This window comes from Lytechinus variegatus, chromosome 18 (genome assembly GCF_018143015.1).
Source record: "Lytechinus variegatus isolate NC3 chromosome 18, Lvar_3.0, whole genome shotgun sequence".
In the NCBI taxonomy this organism is placed as follows: domain Eukaryota; kingdom Metazoa; phylum Echinodermata; class Echinoidea; order Temnopleuroida; family Toxopneustidae; genus Lytechinus; species Lytechinus variegatus.
The window spans coordinates 21,467,289-21,491,236 of record NC_054757.1 but is presented as its reverse complement, the minus strand read 5'-3'; the positions used below and the strand labels follow the sequence as shown (position 1 = coordinate 21,491,236).

General features: G+C 35.0%; 2 protein-coding genes across 3 annotated transcripts; one reads left to right on the top strand and one right to left on the bottom strand.

Moving 5' to 3' along the window:
- Positions 1–266: 266 nt before the first annotated feature.
- LOC121431747 (methylsterol monooxygenase 2-2-like) lies at positions 267–9,700 on the bottom strand. 2 transcript variants are annotated; one of them, XM_041629439.1, is made up of 7 exons: positions 9,564–9,700; positions 6,015–6,144; positions 5,310–5,434; positions 4,553–4,760; positions 3,726–4,025; positions 1,935–2,055; positions 267–1,318 (listed from the first exon to the last, which is right to left on the bottom strand). In XM_041629439.1, the coding sequence occupies exons 1-7, from the start codon at positions 9,570–9,572 to the stop codon at positions 1,159–1,161; spliced, it is 1,053 nt and encodes a 350-aa protein (XP_041485373.1). In that variant the 5' UTR covers positions 9,573–9,700; the 3' UTR covers positions 267–1,158. The 2 variants fall into 2 exon arrangements, with proteins under 2 accessions (XP_041485373.1, XP_041485374.1); XM_041629440.1 differs by lacking the exon at positions 9,564–9,700 and adding an exon at positions 6,409–6,744.
- Positions 9,701–9,707: 7 nt separating this feature from the next.
- LOC121431746 (cytochrome c oxidase assembly protein COX18, mitochondrial-like) lies at positions 9,708–22,488 on the top strand. Its single transcript, XM_041629438.1, has 7 exons — positions 9,708–9,979; positions 11,858–11,953; positions 12,402–13,004; positions 13,482–13,632; positions 14,652–14,773; positions 15,514–15,621; positions 22,165–22,488. The coding sequence occupies exons 2-7, from the start codon at positions 11,900–11,902 to the stop codon at positions 22,339–22,341; spliced, it is 1,215 nt and encodes a 404-aa protein (XP_041485372.1). The 5' UTR covers positions 9,708–9,979; positions 11,858–11,899; the 3' UTR covers positions 22,342–22,488.
- Positions 22,489–23,948: the final 1,460 nt, after the last annotated feature.

The window sequence follows — 23,948 nt, the reverse complement described above, 5'->3', positions numbered from 1 at the left end:
CGAGAAGGGTAAAATGTGGTAGGGAAAGCGGTCACATAGAGAAAGTGGAAAGGGGTATGAGAATTACAAAATAAGAAAGAAAAAAGAGTGGATAAAAATAAATGAAAGTTAAATGGGATTCCAATCGTTTTCAAAATTAAAAGTTTTCTACAACAACGTTCGGGCACTCTACTTACTTACTTCAAGATTGCAATGAGGGACCGATCCAAACTTAGAGGAAAAAAATCTCAATCCACAAAATTAAGAACTCAATCTTATTTTTAATCTAATTTGGGATTACGGTCTCCCACCACAATCTTATACATCGATTTTCAATCTGAGTGTAAATTTAAAAAAAAATGAAATTAATTTTCTCTCACCCTCACTGTATGTTTTCTTCATTAGTAAGCATATAATTCATTTTTTATAACAATTTTTTTTTTAATATGATAAATTTTGAAAGCGCAGCCACTGTATAGATATACTCTACTGCGCTTTGATTACTCCAATTGCTGATACTTCTTACGAACAAAAAAAAGGATGATCCACTTTATACGCTTCCGTAAACAAATGTGTCTTCTTCAATGTTTTGAAAGCAGGAACAGATTGTGCCAAAAGTTGGTTCCATAATTTCGGAGCTGCGAAGCTGAATGGCAAAATGCAGTCTTTAAGGGTTGCCTTGGTTTTGGAGTAGGGTATTCAAATTAAGTTGAAATGGAAAGACATGTTATGGTGTATTCACAGCAAGCTAATCAAATTTGCACAAAAATATAATTTTGATCATAAGGCAAGTTACAAAGATAATCATAATTTTAGCAATAATCAATTTGCTAAATACCAAGAAATTGGAAACAATAATTCCACTTTATATAGAGCCAGTCAAAAATTTTGATGTGATCGTGTACATAAAGAGAAACGGTCGTCCTGCAGTTACACCAACGAAACCGACTCCAAACCGACCCATGGTAATGTGTCATTGGTAATAACGTAATGGATATGATCGGTCTAATATTGGTTCTCCTGTGTGGTGTGTGACCGTGTACATAAAGAGAAAAGGTCATACTACAGTTGCACGACTAAAAAACCGACCGATGGTATGTTATTGGAAATAGTGTAAAGGCTTTGGTCGGCCTGGAGTCAGCTTTGCCGGTGTGGCAGTAACATCAAGAGAAAAGTCTATCATTTATTTTTATCAATGAGTCTGGCGGTCGACGAATCTTGGATGGGGGCGCCCTTCCCTCCAAAAGTTGTTTCCGAGTAGAATCTATCGTATTTTCTCAGTGTGCTATGAAGCCGGTCAAACATCATCGTGTTCACTCCAAAATTACAATGGAAATACCTAAAATGAGAGACAAAAAAAGATAAACATATATATATCTTACATGAAAGATAATTACATTGAGTGCCTTTTCTTTTGAATAATTACAATGTTGACAAAAGGCAACTGTGGATCTGTATAGATACGCTCACTATTATTAAGTTTTCAATTCTTTTCAATTCTTTTATTCCATTTCCATTAAAAACATAATACAAAGTAATATAAATCAGATAAACTTTTACAGATTCTTACATTCTTACATCGTAGGAAAAAACAGTATAAAATTGAACATAAATGGAATTTAATTCCAGGTATCTGGATCAAATTCGTTTTTTGGGTTAAACTAACTCCATTCGGCAAGAATTCTTTTCATTCGAGTCTTCCAATTTAAAATTATCAAAGAGAAACTAACACTTATTAACCCCGCTCATTTACATAATGGAATCAATAATACCTTCACCTTCAATCAAATAGTTGAGCGGAGACAGAAATTAAGGCCATGTCCTCTTAAAAATACAATGTTCTGAGGATTCAATTTTAAATGGGTTCTTTTCTCAAGCAAATAACAATTAATTTTGTTACAAAACTACTCTAAAAACTCTTGCTGGGTTTCGAATATAATTTGAACAGTATTTACCTATGGTGATCGTCATGAAACATTACACTCGGTTGCCATGGTAACGCAGAGTGTAGATCAATGCCCGAATGAGAGAGAATACCGTGGTATACTCCATAAACTAACCAGAAGAGATACACACCTAGAAAATGAAATAAAAAAATATCATAGGTCAAGCCCATCCCAACAATATGTTGATCTGAATGAAGAGAGAAAAAAATGAAACAAGCATAACATTGAAAATTAATTTTAACCAAATTGTATGAAATATTCCTAGATTATAGATTTACTGACAATGAAGCTCTAAATGCAGTAAAACAATATTTCAAGATAATATCATTTTAACTGTACTTAGGATCATGCCCGTGGAAACAGGTCCCTCGGGTATAAACAAACTTTCAGTCAATGAGAGACCATGATTTGTAAATAGATTATGACGTAATTATGCCTAGAGGATATCCGTTGATAATTATGTCTGTTAGTGAATTGCGTTCAGTCTGCTTTATTCTTAATCTGGTGGGTACAAAGCTGTTCGTAAGTTAAGAGCGACTGGTGATACTTTCTTGTGGTAAATGGTATATACACTGGCGATGGTTTAGCGCGTAAGAAAGGTTCACCAGACATTCTTAAAGTCGCTCTTATCTTACGATCAGCTTTATGAAACGGCCCACAGGTCGATCCTAGGTAACGTCGCGGCAAGAGCTAGCTATCAAAATGCAAATCAACGAGGAGTATACAGTGCGTCCCAGAAAAAAACGACACCGAGATGTAGCGATGATTTATCATAACTTAATCACAAATAAAATGATTTACCTGCGTGACCTACCAATGTAAATCTTAGAATCTCTTCTTTCATCTGGTATTAATTAGATTATTTCTCCTTCACGCATGAGTGAGCAAAAACAATTTGAAGAAAGGATACCAAAAACTCATTTGGCGGGGGGTATCTGGGTTTCAAAAAGAAAATCACATGTCTTAAAAGTTCAATATCTGCTCTTTAATTTGATACCTCAATTACAGAAAATGGTCAAGAAATAACAAAGTTCTGGTTATTTGAAATAAGGCTTGAATTTTCATAATTTCATTAAATAAATGTGTTTTCACCGGTTTCCCACAGAAGCTATCGCATGGTTAACAAAAGACTTAATGCATTGTTGATCGTAAACAAAACGGAGTTTGAACGCTAGCCTGTAAAACCTCTTCATTTTATGAAATTATTGAAATTCAAGCCTTATCTAAATAACCAGAACTTTCCTATTTCTTGACCATTTTCTGTAATTGAGGTATCAAATTAAAGAGCAGATATTGAACTTTTTTAAAATGTGGTTTTCCTTTTGAAAGCCAGATACAACCCGCCAAATTACTTTTTGGTATCCCCTCTTCAAGTTGTTTTTGCTCACTCATCCATGAATGAGAAATAATCTAAGTAATTTCAGATGAAAGAGGAGATTCTAAGCTTTACATTGGTAGGTCATTTGTCTACTCTATTTTATTTGTGATATGGTAAATCATCGCTAAATCTCGGTTTCGTTTTTTCTGAGACGCGCTGTATAGTAGTCAAAAACGCGCATATGGGATTTGGGTCGGGCATTTTGTTTAAAACAAAAAAAGACAGAACCCCTGAAAGGTTGACTGGTCTACAGCAATGATCTGTTCAAAATGGACACATGATAGCTTCTGTTACATGATGAATTTGATACTTTCAATAACTAGCCAATTAGATCGAGGCATCAATTTTTGATCGCATTATGGCGCGTTCTGATTGGCTAATACTTTAATGACGTCATGATCGCGTACAATCAAATGATTTACCTGCGTGTAATGGGACCAGGAAAATTGGTATCTCGAGGAGAAATTGGAAGATTATGAATTCATATGGATGCATGGCAGCGGCTGACCAGGGCGTTGGAGCTTTGAAGCGATGATGAAGCTTATGATAGCGACGGTAAAAGACTGGATGGTGCATCGTTCGGTGCGTGTAATACGTTGACGCTTCGTTGTACACATAGAAACCAGGGATGGAGAGAAAAAAGTAGCCCCATCCGTAGTCTTTAATGCTGTAATAAAGTTTAGTTTCGCCTCCGTTCATGACATAAGTGACTAAAATACCTGTTGAGAAATTAGAAACTCCGGTAACAAGCTGAATGAATTTTCAGTTTCACGGCATAAGGAATGATAGCAGCATGTCTGAGGGGTGAATATATACAAAGTGGGAATAAGTTCCTTGAGAAAGCACGAATTTTCTGAGTCTTTGCGAAAAAAATATATAACATGTATAAGAAGATATAACCCGCCGGGATGTAATAACTGAATATCTCTCAGCTAAATCCATATTCGGTTTATATATATATTTTCTGAAACTATTACTTCATTTAAAAAAAAAAATCGATATTTTTACTGTTTGGCCTTAGGCCTATCTTGAGCTCAAATCATATCATTTAAAATAAGATCACAATGGACAAATCTTATGTATTTGACGAGGACCAGGGGAGTATTCGATGAGGAAAGCAGTGACTTATTTTATTTGATTTTTCCGAACCAGCAAATATCCCTTTCTCTCAGACATCCCATATTCAATTTTAATCACCAGGTCCTGATAACTCAAAGTGGCGGTCACAGCCACCAGGAAGTCATCCTTGATGAAATTGCACCGATTGCCATGTTGAAAGACCCTAACCAAAATTCCAATTTGTCATCAGCGGGCTGCAAGAACCGATCCGGCTGGCATTTCCAGTCTGTCGCCCTCTCACGACGTTGGATATAGTAGTACCATTTGAGAAAACCGCCGACTCCATAAAAGATGAAAAATGCTCCGACGAATGACAAGGGAAGATAATATTGTATGTCCTGTTCAAGTAATCAAATTAACATAATTTAATGATGATATGTTTGACAAAAAGTATAGAGAATATTTTCCAAATTTATAGAATTTTATGTTGATCGGTAAGAGGGCCTTATCATCAATGATCAGACTCATGAATTTATATTTTGTGAAGGGTTGCCACCCCCCGTGATTTTTCAAGTAGTGAAGAAAAGAAAGGAGAAAATGGAAGAAAAAGGGATTAAGAAAAATTAAGAAAGAATAATATAAAAGAGAGTTTTGTTTCTTGTTTAACTATTCTATCATTCATTTCAATTGACAAAAATACCTCATTTTAGTCTTGCCATCAACCTGACCCCCTCCCCATAAAAATATCCGACGGCGCCGCCTTTGGTGACAAAATAATTATGCTTAAAGCAATAACAATTGTTATGGTTGCATATTGAAGTATTTGCGAATAGAGACCCTTCTTTTCAGCGTCATAGATCATGAAAACAACTTGAACACAACAAAAACATATCATTGGGATAAAAAGTAATGTTACTAATTTTTCTTCAGTAAGATGTATAACATACTTTCATGAAATAATAAATGTCAGAGCCATCATCCGTCAAAGTCGTTCGATCCTCAACTCCCGCCCTCCAGGTTGCGTCTCCTTGCCATAGTCTTTTAGCTTGGATGAAAATAAACAACCATTCCCCTGAAAAGGAAGAATAAAACCATTTATCGCCAAGGGAAATTCCATAAAATTATCAACCTTATGTGCGTCCGACCCCCATTTTTCTCAAGTCTTATTTCACTTTACTGACCGAGTCATTTGACGGCATTACACAGTTACAGACTGTCATAAGAGCCAGAAATCAGAAACAGAAAATTTCGTGAATGACATATTTTATGGACTTTCCCCCAAGATACTTTAACTACCATTATCTACTATATCAGAAAATTCTTACATTTAAGATATAGTCAGCCGTATGTTTCGAAAAAGAACAAAACAATATTCGCCACTAATCTATGCAATGATTATCCGCAAAGGTCACAATTTGGTATTTTGCCTTCCCCTCCCCGGATAGTAGCTGGAAAGTCATTATGCGGGGAATATAATATCCATGCACAAAATGTATCATTAAAAAATTCTTTCAATTTATTCATTAACGATCATTTTATTTGAAGGGCGACACTAGTATGGAAAGAAAACAATAATTGTTTTTTATATCAAAAAATGAATAAAATGAAATCAGTCCTGCATCATAAGACTTTATTACTGTAGGAATATTTACCTCTTAATCCAGTCGCGAGTATTGCTGTAAAAAAAGCACCAAGTCCAAAAAGTATAGCTCTTTTCATCCGGATCAACGCCGGGACAGCATGGTCATGATGGTAGCCAGCAGATTCAGTCATATCGTTTTGCTTTAACAACATAAATAAATATGTTAAAAACAAAGCTTATTCAAAGAAGGACAGCATCATTTGATTTATAATTTCCTTCAGTTAACCGTGCTGACGTTCGATCATTATATGCAATTAACATGATTAAAGACAACGAAAATCGGAATGACGATTGTGATGTTTTCATGTAGATTTTACAAAATATAATTGATTCAACTACATGATGTTGAATCTGTTACACAAAACAAATCAATGAATACTCGGAAACATACAGTTTATCATTACCTATTTATCGAAATGTGCTGCGAGACATGTTGTATGTTGTTATATAGTTATCCCAGGATTTACCATTTTAAACAAACATACGTTAACCGACTGTGAATCAATTACCTTGCCATGAAAATCAGACGTTATCTGTTATGATTATCTCAGGCCCATGACGTAATAATGCAAACATAATTAAAGTCAGGGGTTAACACTAATTTGACTTAGGAAGATGTCAAAGTCTTAATGTCTAATTGATATGTTTTATGTTTTAATTGTGATTTTTACGCAATGCGACTTTTAGAGCTCTCTGTAACGATAGCGAGAACGGACTGGCCTGACCAGGGACAGGAAAAAGTTAGAGAACAACTTTTAGGTAATATAATTATAACAATTAAAATTTCGCGCGTAGCGCTCGCATCAATTTTTTAGTTGGATACCTATGATAACTGTATAGTTTTCAGGTTGAAATATCAAAAATTTTAAGCTCACAATTCGCGCTCGCGTCAATTGATTAATTAAAAACCAATTTGTTCACGGTTACAAAAAGTGCTTATAATATCCAGTTCTTAGGCTGGAATATAAAAAAATGTCAGCTCGTGCTTCGTGCTCACATATACTGTTTAGATATATCCATCCTGTTCATAGTTAAATGAAGTGCTTAGAATGTCCGATTTTCAGGTAGGAATATAAAAAAATCAAAAATATATCATTAAGACCAATCCATTCACGGTATCAAAAATTGCTTAGAAATATCAAGTTCTTAGGTCGGAATATCAAAAATTTCAACTCAAGCTTCGCACTCGCATAAAATTCCATCCTGTTCATAATTAAATGAAGTGCTCATAATGTAAAGTTTTCAGGTCGAAATATCAACAAAATTTTAGCTCGCGCTTCGCGCTCACACCAATGACTTGTTTTTAACTACCATTTAAAAATAAAAAATAATAAAACATCAGAATGCAAATCCAACCCAAAATAAAAAAAAATCTTTTTATCGGAATAAGAAATATGTACATGGATGAAAGTTTTGACAAATTCAGACAAACTATGAGAAAGAAATTATTTTTTAAAACAATGGCAATCGCTTTATGAGACTACAAATTGACCGCATTATCATGATTATAGTGATGCCATAGTGATGAAAGGCAAGGAGTGCTCTCCCAATAATCCAAGACATAAAATTGTTAAATTATCGGATTAATTGTCAGATTTTTTCTTCATTTTTTTCCATTTTCAACCTATATTTTTCTTTCATGAGGATATGAAACCTTGCATTACATTGGTTATATTTGGACTACTGCCCCAAGGGAACAAGTACTTGAGAAAAAGTGGGGAAGCTGACCTCCCCACTTAGTATTTACATAGTTTTAGGGATCTCAAAGGCAGTCATAACTTTCTTGTTGCTTGTCCGATTTATTTAAAACTTTCACCATTGTGTTAATTTCACTTAGAGTCCTTTCCCATCCGTACAACATTTTATGACCAAGGTTGCACCTCCATTCAGAAAGATAGATAAAGAAACTCAATGTTCCAGTTTATATGTCCTATGTACAGTGTACGTGTGGATACTCAAAATATTGGGTAAAAATGCTCCATGAGGGTAATGTTCAACCAACATTGGGAAAAATATATGCTTTCAAGCTGAAAAAAGGATATCTACAGGGGCGGATCCAGCTTTCGCCAATAGGGGGGGGGGGGGGGCAAAAATATTTTCATCAACATTTTTTCTCGATTTACCGCTGTAATCCGATTATTTTTTTTTTGGTTTTTCTGGGGGTAGTCCTAATTTAAGACTAAAGTTTTAAGTGTATGTTGTTTTGTTATAAACAAGATAAGGTATCTCATGTGGTCTTAATATATAATGCGAGCGCGAAGCGCGAGCTCAAATTCTTTGATATTTCTTGTCCTTAGACCTGAAGATTCTAAGGAGATTTTATAATCATGAAAAAAGATAAGCATCCAGCTAAACAATGCGAGCGCGAAGCGCGAGCAGAAATTTTACTATAACAACGTGAAAAGGGACTCAATTAGGACTGTTTTAGTGATTAATGAAGAGGATAAAAATATCACCAATTAAATAATGAGAGTGTGAAGCGCGAGCTCAATATATTATCCGACCTGAAAACTGGACAGTCTAAGTGCGTTTTTATTCAAATAAAGAACAAGCTGTGTGTCTCAAACTATTAAATGCGAGCGCGAAGCACGAGCTTAATTTTTTGATATACTGACATGATAAAAGAGCATTTTGACAATTTTTGGTAAGAATTTCCAAAGAGGATAGGTAACTCACAATTCAAACAAAATTTTGATACATATAAACAATTTGTGTAAATCAAACAAAATAATGAAAGCTTGATGTGCGAGCTAAAATATTGTGTGAAAATTGATTTCAGAACTGGATATATAAGTGCCATTTACTCCTCTTGAATGGGATTCATTACACAGGCAATGCGAGCGCGAGCGAAAATTTTGATATAAAGTATATTTTCCAATTCTCCTTTTTCTTGTTTCCTTTCGGGGTTGGGCTGGCTGTTACGAGGCTGTAAATTACACAGCATGGGTATATGATATCCTTTCTTACTATTCTTTCTGTTTTTCATAGTTTCTATCAAGTTAAAGAGTACACTTTTTTCTGCAGGTTGTCAAAAAATAGGGGGGGGGGGGCGGGGCCGGCTCGGCCCCCTCCTGGATCCGCGCCTGATCTACAATTATGAAAAGACCATACACTAACTATAAAACAAAGTGAAACAACATGCCTGCATGGCAAACAGTCCGCGCAGCTAATTACCGGCCCAGTTACCCGTCAGATTGATATCGTAAATTTGTCATTATACTTCCATGGAGATTGTGATTGGCAGATATATGGCAAAGTAATAAGCCCAGAACCAGGCGGCGGATAGGCTTAGTAAAGAAAGAATTACCACTGATGAAAATACCGTACATTGCGCGTATAGCGCCAAAATGCAGTAGGTGCCACGCCCACTCCCGACTTTAGCCAGGCCACAAATAAAAAAATGAAATATATTCATATTAAATAAAAGTGAAATACATATAGTCTAATCTTTTCGAAAATGCCAACTGTTAATATGAACAACAAAATTGATAAATAAATGATTAAAAAACAAAAACAAATTTGATAAGGAAATCTCATAAAGCAATAATTATATATTCACCTCTAACATAGTTTCGACTTTCTTGTTCTTCCTGACATTTCGGTATTTCTTTCTTGATCAGTGTCCTTCGGTATTTCTTTCTCGCCGGGCTTGAAATCTCGATCATCCCCTTTTGATGTTGCGTTCTTATAAATGTTGCTCTTTCTTGTGAAAGTTTTTAATCACTTTTTTCCAGTCCAATTTCAATATCCAGTAATGTCTGCCCAGCGTCTCATCAGTGCGAACAGGCAGGCAAACCGGAGCGAATTACGAGGAGCGAAATATTAGAGTCGCTAACTATAGCAGCACTATTATACACACGTGGGACTGATGTGGCTCGAATCTCACATTAGCTCAAATTTTGCATGTTGATTTGCACAACTAAGTTATCAAATGACCGTGGAAATCCATGATATTACTGTGTAGTTTAGTGCAAGGTAAGATAATCCTAAAAAAATCATGCAGGTTGTATTCATTCACATTGTATCGTATAATCCAGTGAGTATGTTGCACTTTTTGTTTTGGTTTCAAATAAACAAAATCATGCAAATTTGTCATTTCAGTCCCGTGTGCTGGTTTTCATGTTGGGCCTATGTCGAATGCGATGGTTTGAAGTCCAGTTTGCAAATATTTGAAACAACGTGTAAAGCTAAATTTAGGCATGATGCGTAATAGGAATGATATAAATTGAGATTCAATTATAATGGAGAGGAAGAAGGGGAACAATTACTAAAGCCAAGGAAAGGAGGCAAACATCCTGACCTCAGTTTGGGACCCGAATATTATAATCCTCAATTTCAAAATTGGTGATTTGGCCATTTTGCAGAGAGGCGATCTGATGAACACGAAAATTTACTAATTAATAAGAAACAAATTGCAACTGTACGGAAATGAGTATTTTTCGTGAAAAAAAGATATCTTAATGAATTTTTTAAGGATGTTCCCATTTTTGTTTGTGTGTATCCCTATCTGTGCATATTTTGCGCCATGCACGTTGAAGTAAAAATAAATGAACAGGTGAGTAATCAGCTACCCATATCAGCTGATTTTTCTATTCATCGACACCAATAGTTAGCATACTAATTTTGGACAATGGATGTGCCATCTCCTGGGATTGAGGTGCTTCGCAATTTGAATTACTTTATCACAGAATTGTGATATCCTTAACTTAAATGTGTGCTAAGATATTGCATGGGCCGGTAATGGGAATGAACTCCTGTCTGGCCAGATGCATCACTCAAACTCATCAAGTCTTGCCATAGCAAAGTAACATAGACTTGGTGCACTTGAGGCATTGCATCTACTTGTATGTTCTGGGCAGGGCTCATTAGCATAACAATAACTCCTATCAGAATTTGAATACATTCACACCACACTACACTCGTGATTCTCCAGTTGTTGGGTACAGTATGTTTGCAGTCCGCAACCACCCTGTCTGTGCAGTGTATATGCAAAATACAACATACACTCCAAAAATGTCTTTAAATATCACTTTTTTAATGTAAAATAAAAAAATGCTCAATTCCATTAATTTATTATCTGTTTTTCATTCTAATCTTGGAATATTATCATTTCTTATTCACCGGGACACTTAGGAAAATTATAAAAAAAGAAAGAAATTAAGCATATTTTTGTGAGGCCCTCTATGGATGGAAAGTAAAGAATGTTGCCCACTTTTATTATTAAAAAAAAAATAAAAGAATTTTATTTAGTTTTGGGCCAAGGCATTAATAGTTGAAACTTTCTTTGCTACATGTAGATAACAAGCATTTATCTCCAAGATCAAGAGAAATAAGCAAAAAATCAAATTTTACTGGAAAGACATTGGCAACCTTGTTTTAGCTCTTAGGAAATAGGTACATGAATATGTGAAGGCACTACCACATGAATGGTTAAAGTCCCATGTGCACTTTAGAATGTTTTATGAACTTATAATATTTTGCACACATATGCATTACATGTTTTTCCTTCTAACAACGAAGCTTCAGTGATGCGCTTCATTTATATCTCTATTTTGTTCCTCAAAAGCTTCATTTAGAGGGAGCTCACTGCAGTTATGTGTAATGAAAATTAGTACTTCTTTTGTGCAAACTTTTATACTGTACAATGAAGCTGAAAGTAAAGAATTAAGGTTCACTACCAGTCAGCATTCTTTGCTTACCTGTTTACCTGTTTGGTCCACTGAATCCATTGTTTTCTGGGAAACAGGTAAACAGGTAGTCAAATAATGGTGACTGGTACTATTTCCTTTACGTTCCTTTGTGATTGATATGAAAGTCATATTTTTTTTCTTCATTTTAATTCATTTTATTCAGGGTCCAGCGAAGTTATGAAGAAAAATGTAAAATAATTTTACCATGTATTTGATATCAACACAACTAGGAATGAGAATTCCTGTGGTCTGCTCCCAGGTGAGTCTATGAAGAAGGCTTTTGTTTAAGAACAAAGGAAAGAGAGTTAGGAAAAATATAAGCACACCAACACCCCCCCTCCCCTGACAAACAATGAAACATTGTTGGTAATGGATGGTACCATTGGCAGTTTTTTGTTTGCTATTTTACCTGAATGCCTGGAAATACCCGGTATATGCAATGACTAGAATTGATCTATTGTGATAATGATGATGCCAAACTGTTCTTTATACTTTCATAATTCTAGATGAAGATGATAATGAGGATAAAGTGATGATGATGGTGAATTTGGATACTATGCAATGCTATAACTGAAAAAAATGTAGTACTTATTTGAAGTCAAAAGTACTGCTTTTTTTCATAAAAATACATCTTAGCATCCCTCTCAAATGAAGAAGAAAAAAAGAATTCTAAATATTTTGGTATATTTTGATATCTTCATATCTAGGTTTCCCATTTAGCAAGTTCAGGTCGCATGCTGTATGCTAGGTTAGTTCATCCATGCAGTCAGTGTCATATAAGGAGAGAGGAGAAGTCTTCCAAGATTCACATCAGAACATTAAGCCAATCTAGCAGAAGAACTTTCCCTTCACATGTTCTGCAAACTTGCAATGTAAACCATCAACATGGACGTACCCATTTACAAATCAGCACTAAGCAAATACTAGGAATCACTGCAAAACAGTCACCAGTAAACTTATTTCCCTTGTACACATCGACACGCTCCTTCGGAATCACGATTTCCGGAGGGGAGGAGGCCACATCAAGCATATACGTCCCCACCCCTACAGAAAAATGCTACGAGCTGCTGGAGTACATCCACGACAATGCTGGACTGCCCTGGTGGCTGACTATTCTGGCCACAACCATTCTGTTGAGAGGGGTGGTTGTCTTTCCCTTTGCCGTGTGGCAGCAGATGATTTTCGCAAGGATTGAGAATGCTCAGCCGATGATCAATGCCTATGTCGAGCAGATCAAGCAGCAGCTAGCCATACTCGCCAAGGAAAAAGGCTGGTCTCAGAGGCATATGGCTAAGGTCTTTACTAATGAGGTAAGTTTTATTTTATTATTAAATTCTTATTTATATTCAGTCTGTCCAGGTTCACTGGTCAGTAATGGACGTCATGTCCGAGGGCATCCTGGTCTAGTGGTTATGACTCTTGTCTCTCAATCAGAGGGATGTGGATCCAGCCATGATGTGTTTTCCTTCAGCAAGAAATCTACCCACATTGTGCTGCACTCAACCCAGGTGAGGTGAATTGGTACCCGGCAGGATACTGAGTGCTGGAAGGCTGCTTGAGCTGAAGCCATGGTAATAATTTATAATAACAATGTGCCTCGGATTAGATTATTTCCAGATAGATGGTGCAATATGCCTATTATTATTATTAATGTCCACTACCACAACTGATGCAGCTCATACAAGCTTCCCTATATACTAGTACCCCATTGGCAGGCTGGTCTGTGGTCGTACACAACTGCCATCAGCCAAACTGGTTCAATACTTACTTTCCTTCTTTCTCTACAGGTCCGAATGCTGGTCAGTAACGTCCACTATCGCAACCACTGCAGTTCTTACAAGCTTTCTTACCTCCCCTTCTGGCAGGCTGGTGTGTGGTCATGCATGACAACCTCCATTGGTCAGATGACAGGGAAATACCCAGAACTTTTCTCAACAGGTAAATCGATGCCTTTTGATTGTGATAAATCCCATTTCTGAACTTTGAATTAATTCACATTGGTGTGACTATGGTTTGTTAGACAAGTTTAGTGCCAAAATCTGTATGGTTGAAAAGTTGTCATTGTTTTCTTGAATTCTGGATTCATGCTCAAGAGAACTAAGAACTGTTTTGCTTCTCAATACCAGACATCCAATGGTAGGGGGGGGGGGGGGGTAGAATCTGCCCCTACAACATTTCACACATTTTTGCAAGTTTTGAGAGCATATTTGTGTGGTGTAGTTGGTTTTGAAGTTACAAATATATTAGACCACAAAGTGCTATATTCTATGTAAAACATGTTTCTTACTTAATATATACAAAAGTGTCATTATTTATTAAATACTTGCAAGTGGCCAGCAATATCTTTAGAATTATGGATCACAGAGTCAAGTGTCATGGTTACAGAGGTCACTGAATACATGTACTTAGAAACTGTTCAATGTGCAATGAAATATTAGATACATATTTATTGCAAGTGGTCTAATGATTTTTGGTGATATTTGTGTATTCTGGGGCTGTTTAAGAAGAGTTGCAACTAAACACAGTTCTCAATAAATTCAAAAGCAATTCTCAAATGCATGCTTCTAAAATAAAGAAAATTGATAACTGGGCTCGTCTTACAAAGAGTTACGAGTGATCTGATCATCTTAAACTCTATGGATATCCAACAATGTTATAATTTTTTTTCTCCAGGAAATTTGAACAACGTCCTTCGTAAACAAAGAGAAGCACACTGAGTTTTCAAGAAAACAATGAATATATGATTATACATCACAACAAGAAAATATCTTGAACAAACATACATTTTAGATGTTGACGTTGCTGGCTTTCCATAGTTGTGGTTGATTGGATCAATCGTAACTCTTTAAAAGACAGGACCCTGATCTTGCAATTTGACCACGGTGACACATGGAGAATGTTAAAATCAACATCGTTTGATATTTCTGTTGTTTGTCATATATTTTGATTTTCCCCAGAGCTCGACGTTGATGTCCTACCGGCCTTGGCCAGTGAGGGCGTCCTTTGGTTTGCAGACCTCATGCAGACTGATCTCACTTTAGCAATTCTTCTCGGGCTTGTTAATGTCACCTTAGTTGAGGTAATTGATGTATTCAGTTAGTTGTTTCGTAAAGCTTTTCAATAAACAGAATATGAATATTCTATGACAAACTTGCACTTAAGGAATCAGGTTGCATCATTTAAGATATGATAAACATACATTTAGTATTCACGATTTATTGAAAAAAATATGGAAAGGGCCCTGTAAAATGAGAATCTGAAACGATTCTTAAATTTTTTTTTTGTACTTGAGACTGTGCGATGTTTTCATGTTGGAGTCTAATTGCAATTCATTTCCCATTGCAGTTTACAAGGGACAGTATAGGGTAAAGTTAATGAAAAATCCTGGCAGTCTTGGAATCTCACTCACAATACCTTCCTATTGTGAGATTATCCTGTGCACGAGATAGAATTTACTTAGTGTAAAGAGGGTTTAAAGTTCAAATGACCACCGAGTGTGACAATTGGTTCCGGATAAAATGTGTAATTGCAAAGAAATGGGCAAAATAAGCATGGAATTCCATAAAATGTTGGGTATGTTTCCACACGATATTAATGCACTGTATCACATGTGCCTTTATGTGTTAGCTATCATCAGAATTATCAGTTTTCAGCTAAAGATTTCATGATTTCACAAAGATGAGTTGATGTACCAGATCTGGATCTGAAATAATTCTTTGCTGCAATTATTTCCTTTTGCCTTTGATTTGAAATATTCTCACCACAATGATGATATCATCCCATTTCTTTCTTTAAATTGGTTTCTGGTAAACCTGATAGCTATGGTCACTGAGGAGAGGTCCATTAACGAGAACCCAGCACTATCTCCAGAATACCTTCAGGATAGTGGCCATCTGTTCTGTACCAGCTGCTGCTATGCTACCATCGGTAACTACTTCGTTTGTTTTGTGTGTCCAAAAAGTCCAGCGTAACACGGTTTCTTTTCTTCACTTACTTGAATTACTTTGATGTTGAGACATAAAGTAATATAATTATGTGCCCCTTGTTGATTTTCTTTTCTTTGGTAAGGTCTATACTTCAGATCTACTTCTTTGATCAAATTATTTCAGATGTCAGTCATGTATCAGAAATGGGCAAGGAATCCCCCCCCCCCTTTGTATCAGATATTTTTCAATACCCTAACATTTTCCAAGTTTATATTTGATTCTATTCAATCAGAATATGGAAGTTATGAAATAGTACTTTGTTATCTCCTCCCACTGATAGATGTATGATATATAGTTTTGGGAAGGCAATCTCCTTACCCTTTACCAAAGAACCATATGAGAAATCAGCACAAATATGGGTATGCAATTTGGATTATACATATAATATTGTTATAAGTAGAGTCTTGTGTCCAAATTCAATTCAATTCAATTCAATTTATTTGACCAAAGCATTAAAATACAATAACATAATACACATACATAAAATACAATATTTACATTGGTACAATAAATAAAATGCTTGGCAGGATGCAGCCAGAAAGGAAAAGACCCTTATAACGGCCGACCTTACAAATATAATAAATGTTGTTAAAGTACCTGAGACAAAATAATACAAGGAAATACAAAACAGAACAAATGGGGGGGGGGGGGGCAAGAGCTAAATAAAACAAATTTAGAAAAATAACTCACAGCGAATGATAATTAGCAAGAATGATTTCTTTGGATCTCTTCTTAAATAAATTAAAAGATTGAACCTCCTTGAGTGAAGATGGTAGAGAATTCCAAATGACTGGTCCTTGATAAATAACAGATTTTTTAGAAAAAGATGTACGTATAAGAGGAGGATGAAAATCAGAAGCACTCCTAGTACTATATTTATGAATATCACGATTTAAGTTAAAGTATGTAAGTAATGAGTCTGGGAGAAATTGTTTATGACATAGATACATGAAAATTCCAATCTGATACATATACAAATCATTGAAACGCATTATTTTTAGTGAAGAAAATATGGATGAAGTATGGGCAAGAAATGTGGCATGGTCAATAATTCTAACTGCACGTTTTTGTAATTTAATAATCCTATCTATGGAGGCAGCAGATGAGTTACCCCATACAATGATATTATAATATAAATATGGAAGTATAATTGAATGATATATCATCTTTAAGATGGTCTTAGGAAAGTTTTTAAGTTTATACATAACACCGATATTTTTAGATAGAGTATTACAAATAAGATTAACGTGATCAGTCCATTTCAATTTATTATCAATTATTACACCAAGAAATTTTAAAGAAGACACCTGGATGATTTGAGATTTACAAAGGTTTATAACGATATCGTCAGTATTACACTTTTTATTTGAAAAGACCATAAAACTAGTTTTCTTAATATTAATTGTTAACTTATTTTCATATAACCATTGAGAAATTACATTGATTTCTTTGTTGAATCTTGACTGAAGCGTCTGTAGGTCTTTGTTTGAAAGAAAAATACTGGTATCATCAGCAAAAAGAATGCATTGTAAAGAATTAGAAACATTTGAAATATCATTAATATATAATAGAAATAAAAGCGGGCCCAATATGGAACCTTGCGGTACACCACATCTGATATGTTGAAAGCAAGACTGTTCATTATTAATTGTTACCATTTGCTTCCGATTTGAAAGATAGCTTTCAAAAAGTTTTAGTGTTATTCCCCTTATCCCATATAAATTCAGTTTATTTAACAGTATGCGATGATCTAAAGTATCAAAAGCCTTTGATAAGTCTAAAAATAACCCAATCATTATCTCTCCATTATCTATTGAATTTACAACCTTATGGATAAAGTTAACCAGTGCAGACGAAGTAGAATGACCTGCTCTAAAACCATATTGGTTACTGCTAATAATATTGCACATAGATATGAAATTATATAGACGATTATAAATACACCTCTCAAGTATTTTTGAAAATATTGTTAAAACAGATATTGGACGATAATTGGTCATTAATTCAGGTGTACCATTTTTGAAAACTGGCGTAACTCTTGCTAATTTCATTTTATCAGGAAAAATTCCCTGTTGAAAACACTGATTAAATATTGCACATAATGGGTTAACAATTAGATGTATTACACGCTTCACAACTTTAACATTAATTCCATCAAAACCGGCACTTGTGTTAGATTTAAGTTTATCAACAATTTCTATAATTTCTTTACAAGTGATAGGTTTAAAATATGCAGTTTCACTATTCCTCTGTATATATGTATAATGGTAGTCATCTTTACAATTGTCAAACGAACGATTCAAGTCATATCCAATGTTTACAAAGTATTCATTTATTTTTTCACAAATTTGTTTTTTATCTGAAATTATTTCATTGTTGTACATTATTTTTTTACAGAAGGATTTTTTATATTTCTTCCCAAGGGCATGGTTTAGAACATCCCATGTTTTCTTTATGTCACCATCAGAGTCATGTAACCGTTTTTCATAATATTGTTTTTTGGCAAGAATGATTGCATTAGTAACTTTATTACGGTGTCTCTTATAAACATCTTTCCTATACTGTGTAGGATTTTTAATAAACATTTTATACATACGACATTTTTTCTTAGACATTTTTCGTAATTCATTAGTAAACCATGGTTTAACACTCCTATTAGATTTGCTATAACTACATTTAATTGGGAAACAATTATCATAAACATCAGAGAAATCCCTTAAAAAACTATTGTAGTTTTTATCAACATCATCATCACAATCATATGACCATTTTTTTGACTGCAATAGATTAACGAATTCGAACATACTATTTTCATTTATAAGTCTTTTAACATATGTAATATCAGATTCTGTACATAGAAGGTCAGAATCAGAAATGCAATAAACTGGAAAATGGTCAGAAATATCAGAAATAAGTATTCCTGAACGTAAAGAGCAAGTGTCGTTAGTTATAATATTGTCTATTACAGAAACAGAATGAGGAGTGACACGAGTTGGATATTTTATAAGAGGAATCATAGAGTGAAGCATGAGTAAATCAACAAAGTCAGTTACACTCTGTACTTTACCAACATTCAGCAAATTAATGTTAAAGTCACCAATTATATATAAGATATTTTTTTCTCTATTTACAATTCCAAACAAATTTATGAGAAATGAAAAAAAATCATCTGTGTGGTAACCCGGAGGCCTATAAATAACACCAATCAATACAGAGGATTTATTACTACAAATTTCAATAAAAATACTTTCAGTGTAATCATCATTTACATCAAGATCATATCGACGTTTAAAGCTAATGTCTGATCGAATAAAAACACCAACACCTCCACCACGTCTAGTCTTCCTGCTATTATTAATGAATTCATAGTTATCAAGATTATACAAGGATAGGGTTGACTGATCATTAATCCATGTTTCAGATATACCAATTACAGACGGTTGGATTGAAAGAGAACTAATAAATAAAGACAAATTATCAAAGTTACGACATAAGCTTCTACAGTTGACATGAATGCAAGATAACTTGCTAGTAACTGTTTCAGAAGAGTAAGTATTTGACAAAAAATTATTGAATTCGGAAGGAGTGTAATAGGCTTCTGCATGTAGAGGACCGTGGTCACTTACAAAATCAGCTGGATTTACATATTCTTGCAGATTATCTATATCAATTTCATTTAGATAATTCAAAACACAATTTGGGCGAGCCATTTAAAGAAAAACAAACAGATACAAAAAAGAAGCTAGAAAATATCAACAACAATCACCAAGGAACAAAATGGTGGAAAAAAATTACAGGAGTAATCAAAACTTTAATACAATATATATTTACAATAAAAAGAATATATAGGGTATATGTGGTTATCCAACATACAAACGGCATGGCAACAGACAATAAAATACAACAATCGGAACACTAGGAGAAGATTGTTCAATACGATATATACATTAAGCTGAATTGGTGTAATGGCATATTTATTCACAGTAATGAAACAGTGAGAAATAGGATGAAGGAAGAAAGCCAAAGCAGCAAGAAAGAAGGAGAAGAGAAAATTGTGTAGAAGAGGAAAAGAAGATTAATGAAAAGTTACATTTCCATTCAATGAAATTTATTTTCCCTACAGGCATTTAACAATATACTGGCTGGTATACATATATAAATATAGAGGTATGCAAATGAGAGTATACAAATAACATGTAATACCAGTACATGAACATCTACAGTGTATTAACATGTATAAACGAACCAACACTCTGAAACTGTACATGTACTCAGAGTACATGTAGGCCCTACATATATAATGCATACAAAAGTAACATTAACAGTGAAAACCTAAGAATTTAGAAGGTAAGCCAAGTGAGCAATAAATTAAGAGAAAGGAAAAGAAGATAGAAAAAGCAGAAGATAAAGAAGAGGAGGTACATGCACATGGTATAACTACAGAATGAGCGATACAATTTCAATTCAAGGCAATGTAACAAATATAGCCTACATGTAGGTTCACATTATGCTGAAATATTACATGAGAATATCAGCAAATCCATGTGAATACTAGGTCTATAAAAGAGTATACACATAACTCTTATACATACAAGTGCATGTCAACACTGAGAATCAAGGAATGAGCCATGTCATCACAAGGAAGAAGACGAGCCAATAGAGAGAAAATTCAGGAAGAAAAGAGAGTCCATGCATGTGCATGGCATAACTATAGAATGAACATTACAAATTCTCAAGGTCATTTTTACAGTGAATCTGCTTCTTCACAGTTCTAGTACCATTCGTTGATTTTACAGAGACCATGATCCTGCCATCCATCGACCATGCTGATGCTATCTTGCTATCATCCTTCTTCATATATGTAAATGCATCCCACAGGAGAGATCTGTTTCTTTCAGAGAGATCTTCATAGATGGAGATGCCCGTTTTCTGATCCTTGAGCTTTTTCCTGTTTAGAAGAAAGGATTGACGATGTTTATATGAAGACAGTTTTACAATGATTGCAGGTGGTCTTTTCTTTGCACCAAGGGGGGACGGATTCCGTTGTCGAACACGGTGACTGCGGTCAATATCCATACGATCGAGGTGTAAACCAAGTTTCTCGTTTGCGATATGTAGAACCTGATCATCGGTGTTCTCATTCTTGACCTCCGGGACTCCAAAGATGCGAATTATGTTTCTACGTGAGTACTGCTCTAAATCATTTACCTGGTCCTGCAATATCTTGATTCGGTTGTTGGAAGATTCAGCACTAGCTTTCAGAGTGTTGAGTTCTCTCTCTGAGTCATCAATCTTTTTCTGTAGATCAAAGATCACCCCTTCTTGTTGATGCAATCGGTTGAAGAATTCATCCAGTTTAGTTTCAATTGCTTCTGCTACAGCTTCTTTAATCATTGCTAACAATTCATCATCCTGCATCAGTTCCCTTACAAGAGTTTTGGTGGTTTTGTTTGGCATTGTTCACGATGAGTTAGAAGGCGTGTAAGTTAATAAATGGAGCAAAATCAATAGTAGATCTAACATAGGCCTAACTTGAGCAAGCACTGCAGAATCGGGAACAACAGACATGAAAGTGAGTAGATGGGACACACACAAACGAACACTGCAGCACGAAAGTGAGGCCTACAATTACAACCGAGGCAAGACTTGGCAGAATCAACAAATGACAGTTACCTTTTCAGCAATATAAGCTTCTCCAAGCATCAAAATACAGCTGTAAATCACTCCGTTACACCTCCCATTTGTAAAAAGTGGAATTTTACACAGTTTTTGATAGCGATGAGACAAGAAACAACATCATTCAACGACTGAGAGTGGATATCATGTGAAAGATATAATCGTTATGTGAACACTGTCACAAGGTCAAAGGTGACAAGGCGCAGCGGTCATTGTATACATGAAACTTGTGTAGAATGGGTATGAAATATCAATAAGATCATGCGATACAATTTCCAGGTCACATAATCAAAGAAAAACAAATACATGACTGCCAACTGTTCTTCGTAAAATAGGAATATTCTTATTTTGGGGAAAAGAAAATTGCTTTTTTACCTGTGTATTCCTATTTCTGTGACAACTGTTCTGGTCCCCGTTTTACAAAGAGATTTATTGATCCAATCAATCGTGACTCGATGGAAATCCATCAGTGTCATAATTTTTCACGGGAAATGTGCAAACTGTCCTTTGTAAACAAAGGAGAACACACCAAATTGTCAAGAAATCAATGAATTTATGGATATACATTCATATCTAGAATTTTTTAAAATAAACATGCATTTTATATGTTGACTTTCCATATTTGCGATTGATCGGATCAATCGCAACTCTTTGTTAGACTGGCCCCAGGAGTATTGGATAAGAAATATGATATATTTGAGGTTGACCAGTATGCAAATAGCATGTTGTAGCTGAGACCACCATAGGCATTCCGCTATGTATTTTAACAATAATATTCAACATCTGTGATTATCTTCTTTTGTTGCAGGCGGTGAGTTTCTACTGGTTGGCCTCCAGTCTATGTGGATTAGGTCAGCTAGCACTCTTAAGAAGTCCTCCTGTCAGGAGAATGTTAGGTATCCCCCATGCACCCAGCGAAATGAAGAGACCAGTCGATGAGATGAAAGCAGCTCTCAAAGCCCGATATGCCAAGAAAGCCTTTTGATCTACTAAGAAGTCCACCTGTCAGGAGAATGTTTGGTATCCCCCATGCCCCCAGCAAAATGGAACAAACCAGTTGATGAAATGAAAGCAGCTCTCAAAGCTAAACCAAGAAAGCTTTTGATGCACCAGTAACTTTTTATTTAATTAAGCCCCTAAAAATACTGAAAACTTCAGTTTTTTCTCTTGGAACCATAGGAAACTAATCAACCTCACAGAAATTTGACTCAGAGCAGGTAAATAACTTGTGTGTTCCATAGTCTAGTCTCAAAGAATCTTTTACAAAAGGCAATTATGTGTCTAAGGGAACTTTTGGATAGTTAAACTGTAATTATAGAAACCAAAGTTTGGCTTATTACTTTTAACTTTCACCATCATGGGATATATAATTGGTTTTCTATCTCATTCCTTTTCCTCGTTAATCTGATGGACACTGGATGATATGGTAATGATATGCATCTTCCACACGTCCTACAACTCGTTGAAGTGCTTCTATTTTGGAATGGCACACTTACCGACTTATGTATTATTATTATGTCAGGAAGAAAGATCCTTGTTGAAATGGAATAAGCAAGCACTGCCACTTGCCACGTGATCTGAGAGATGCACATCGTCGCTAACCATCTCTTTGGTGACATGACCTTGTACCTCAAATTAGGAGAAAATTATTTTTTCAGGTCTTAGCTCTTAATTAAAAAAAAAATGAAGTCACTTTACCATGCCAATGGATAAACTTCAATTTGATATAGTGGTCTGGCAGTCACATTTTTTTTTCACTCTCCTGAAAATTTAATGCTTCAAAATGTTGGATATGTGATAATAGGATTATTTGTCGCCTTTATGGCATTTGCTGCTCAAGCAATGTGGCATTCAAGCAATGTGGTGTATGATTATGCCTAGAGTTCCAATGTGGGAATTGCTATCAGAGCTTATATGATGTATTATTAGATATTTGTTCATATTGTATCAAAAAAAATCTATAAAATGTAATAAACATTGAATTGTTTTGCAATTTGCTAGGTGTAATTAGTTGGATGTACTATTGTAAAAAATGTAATAACCCGTGGGAGATTGGCCGATTGTGTTTTCACAAGCATTTTACATAGACCCCAGCTCATATGTAGGCTCAAGTCTCCAGCGGTTTATTTCTAGGTAATTTTAGGGTGATAATGGTACAATAAGGATATGTGCATGAAATATCGGAGTAGTAATACAAAGGGAAAAATGTTGAATATGGGAGGCAAGAGTGTGAACAAAACAGCACTGATTTGAATAAGAGACACAGAGAGTGATAAAAAGAGAAAAAGGCATATAAAATAAGGCACAGATAGGCCCGTATTTCTCAAGAGGTTTCAATTGTACCATGGTACAAAACCATGGACTATGCTGATTAATTTCATGAACACGCTTCATTTTAAGCACACTTTGCCGAAAGCACGCATTTAATTGCATTTAACTTTGTGTACACGATGAAATAAGCATAATTAAGTTTTAAAATCTGTATAGTCTGTGGTTTTGTACCATGGTACAATTGAAACCTTGTTTGAGAATATGGGTCTGTAAGGGAATGTTAGCAGGAGAGGCAAATTATGATAGTAAGGAATAGAGAGA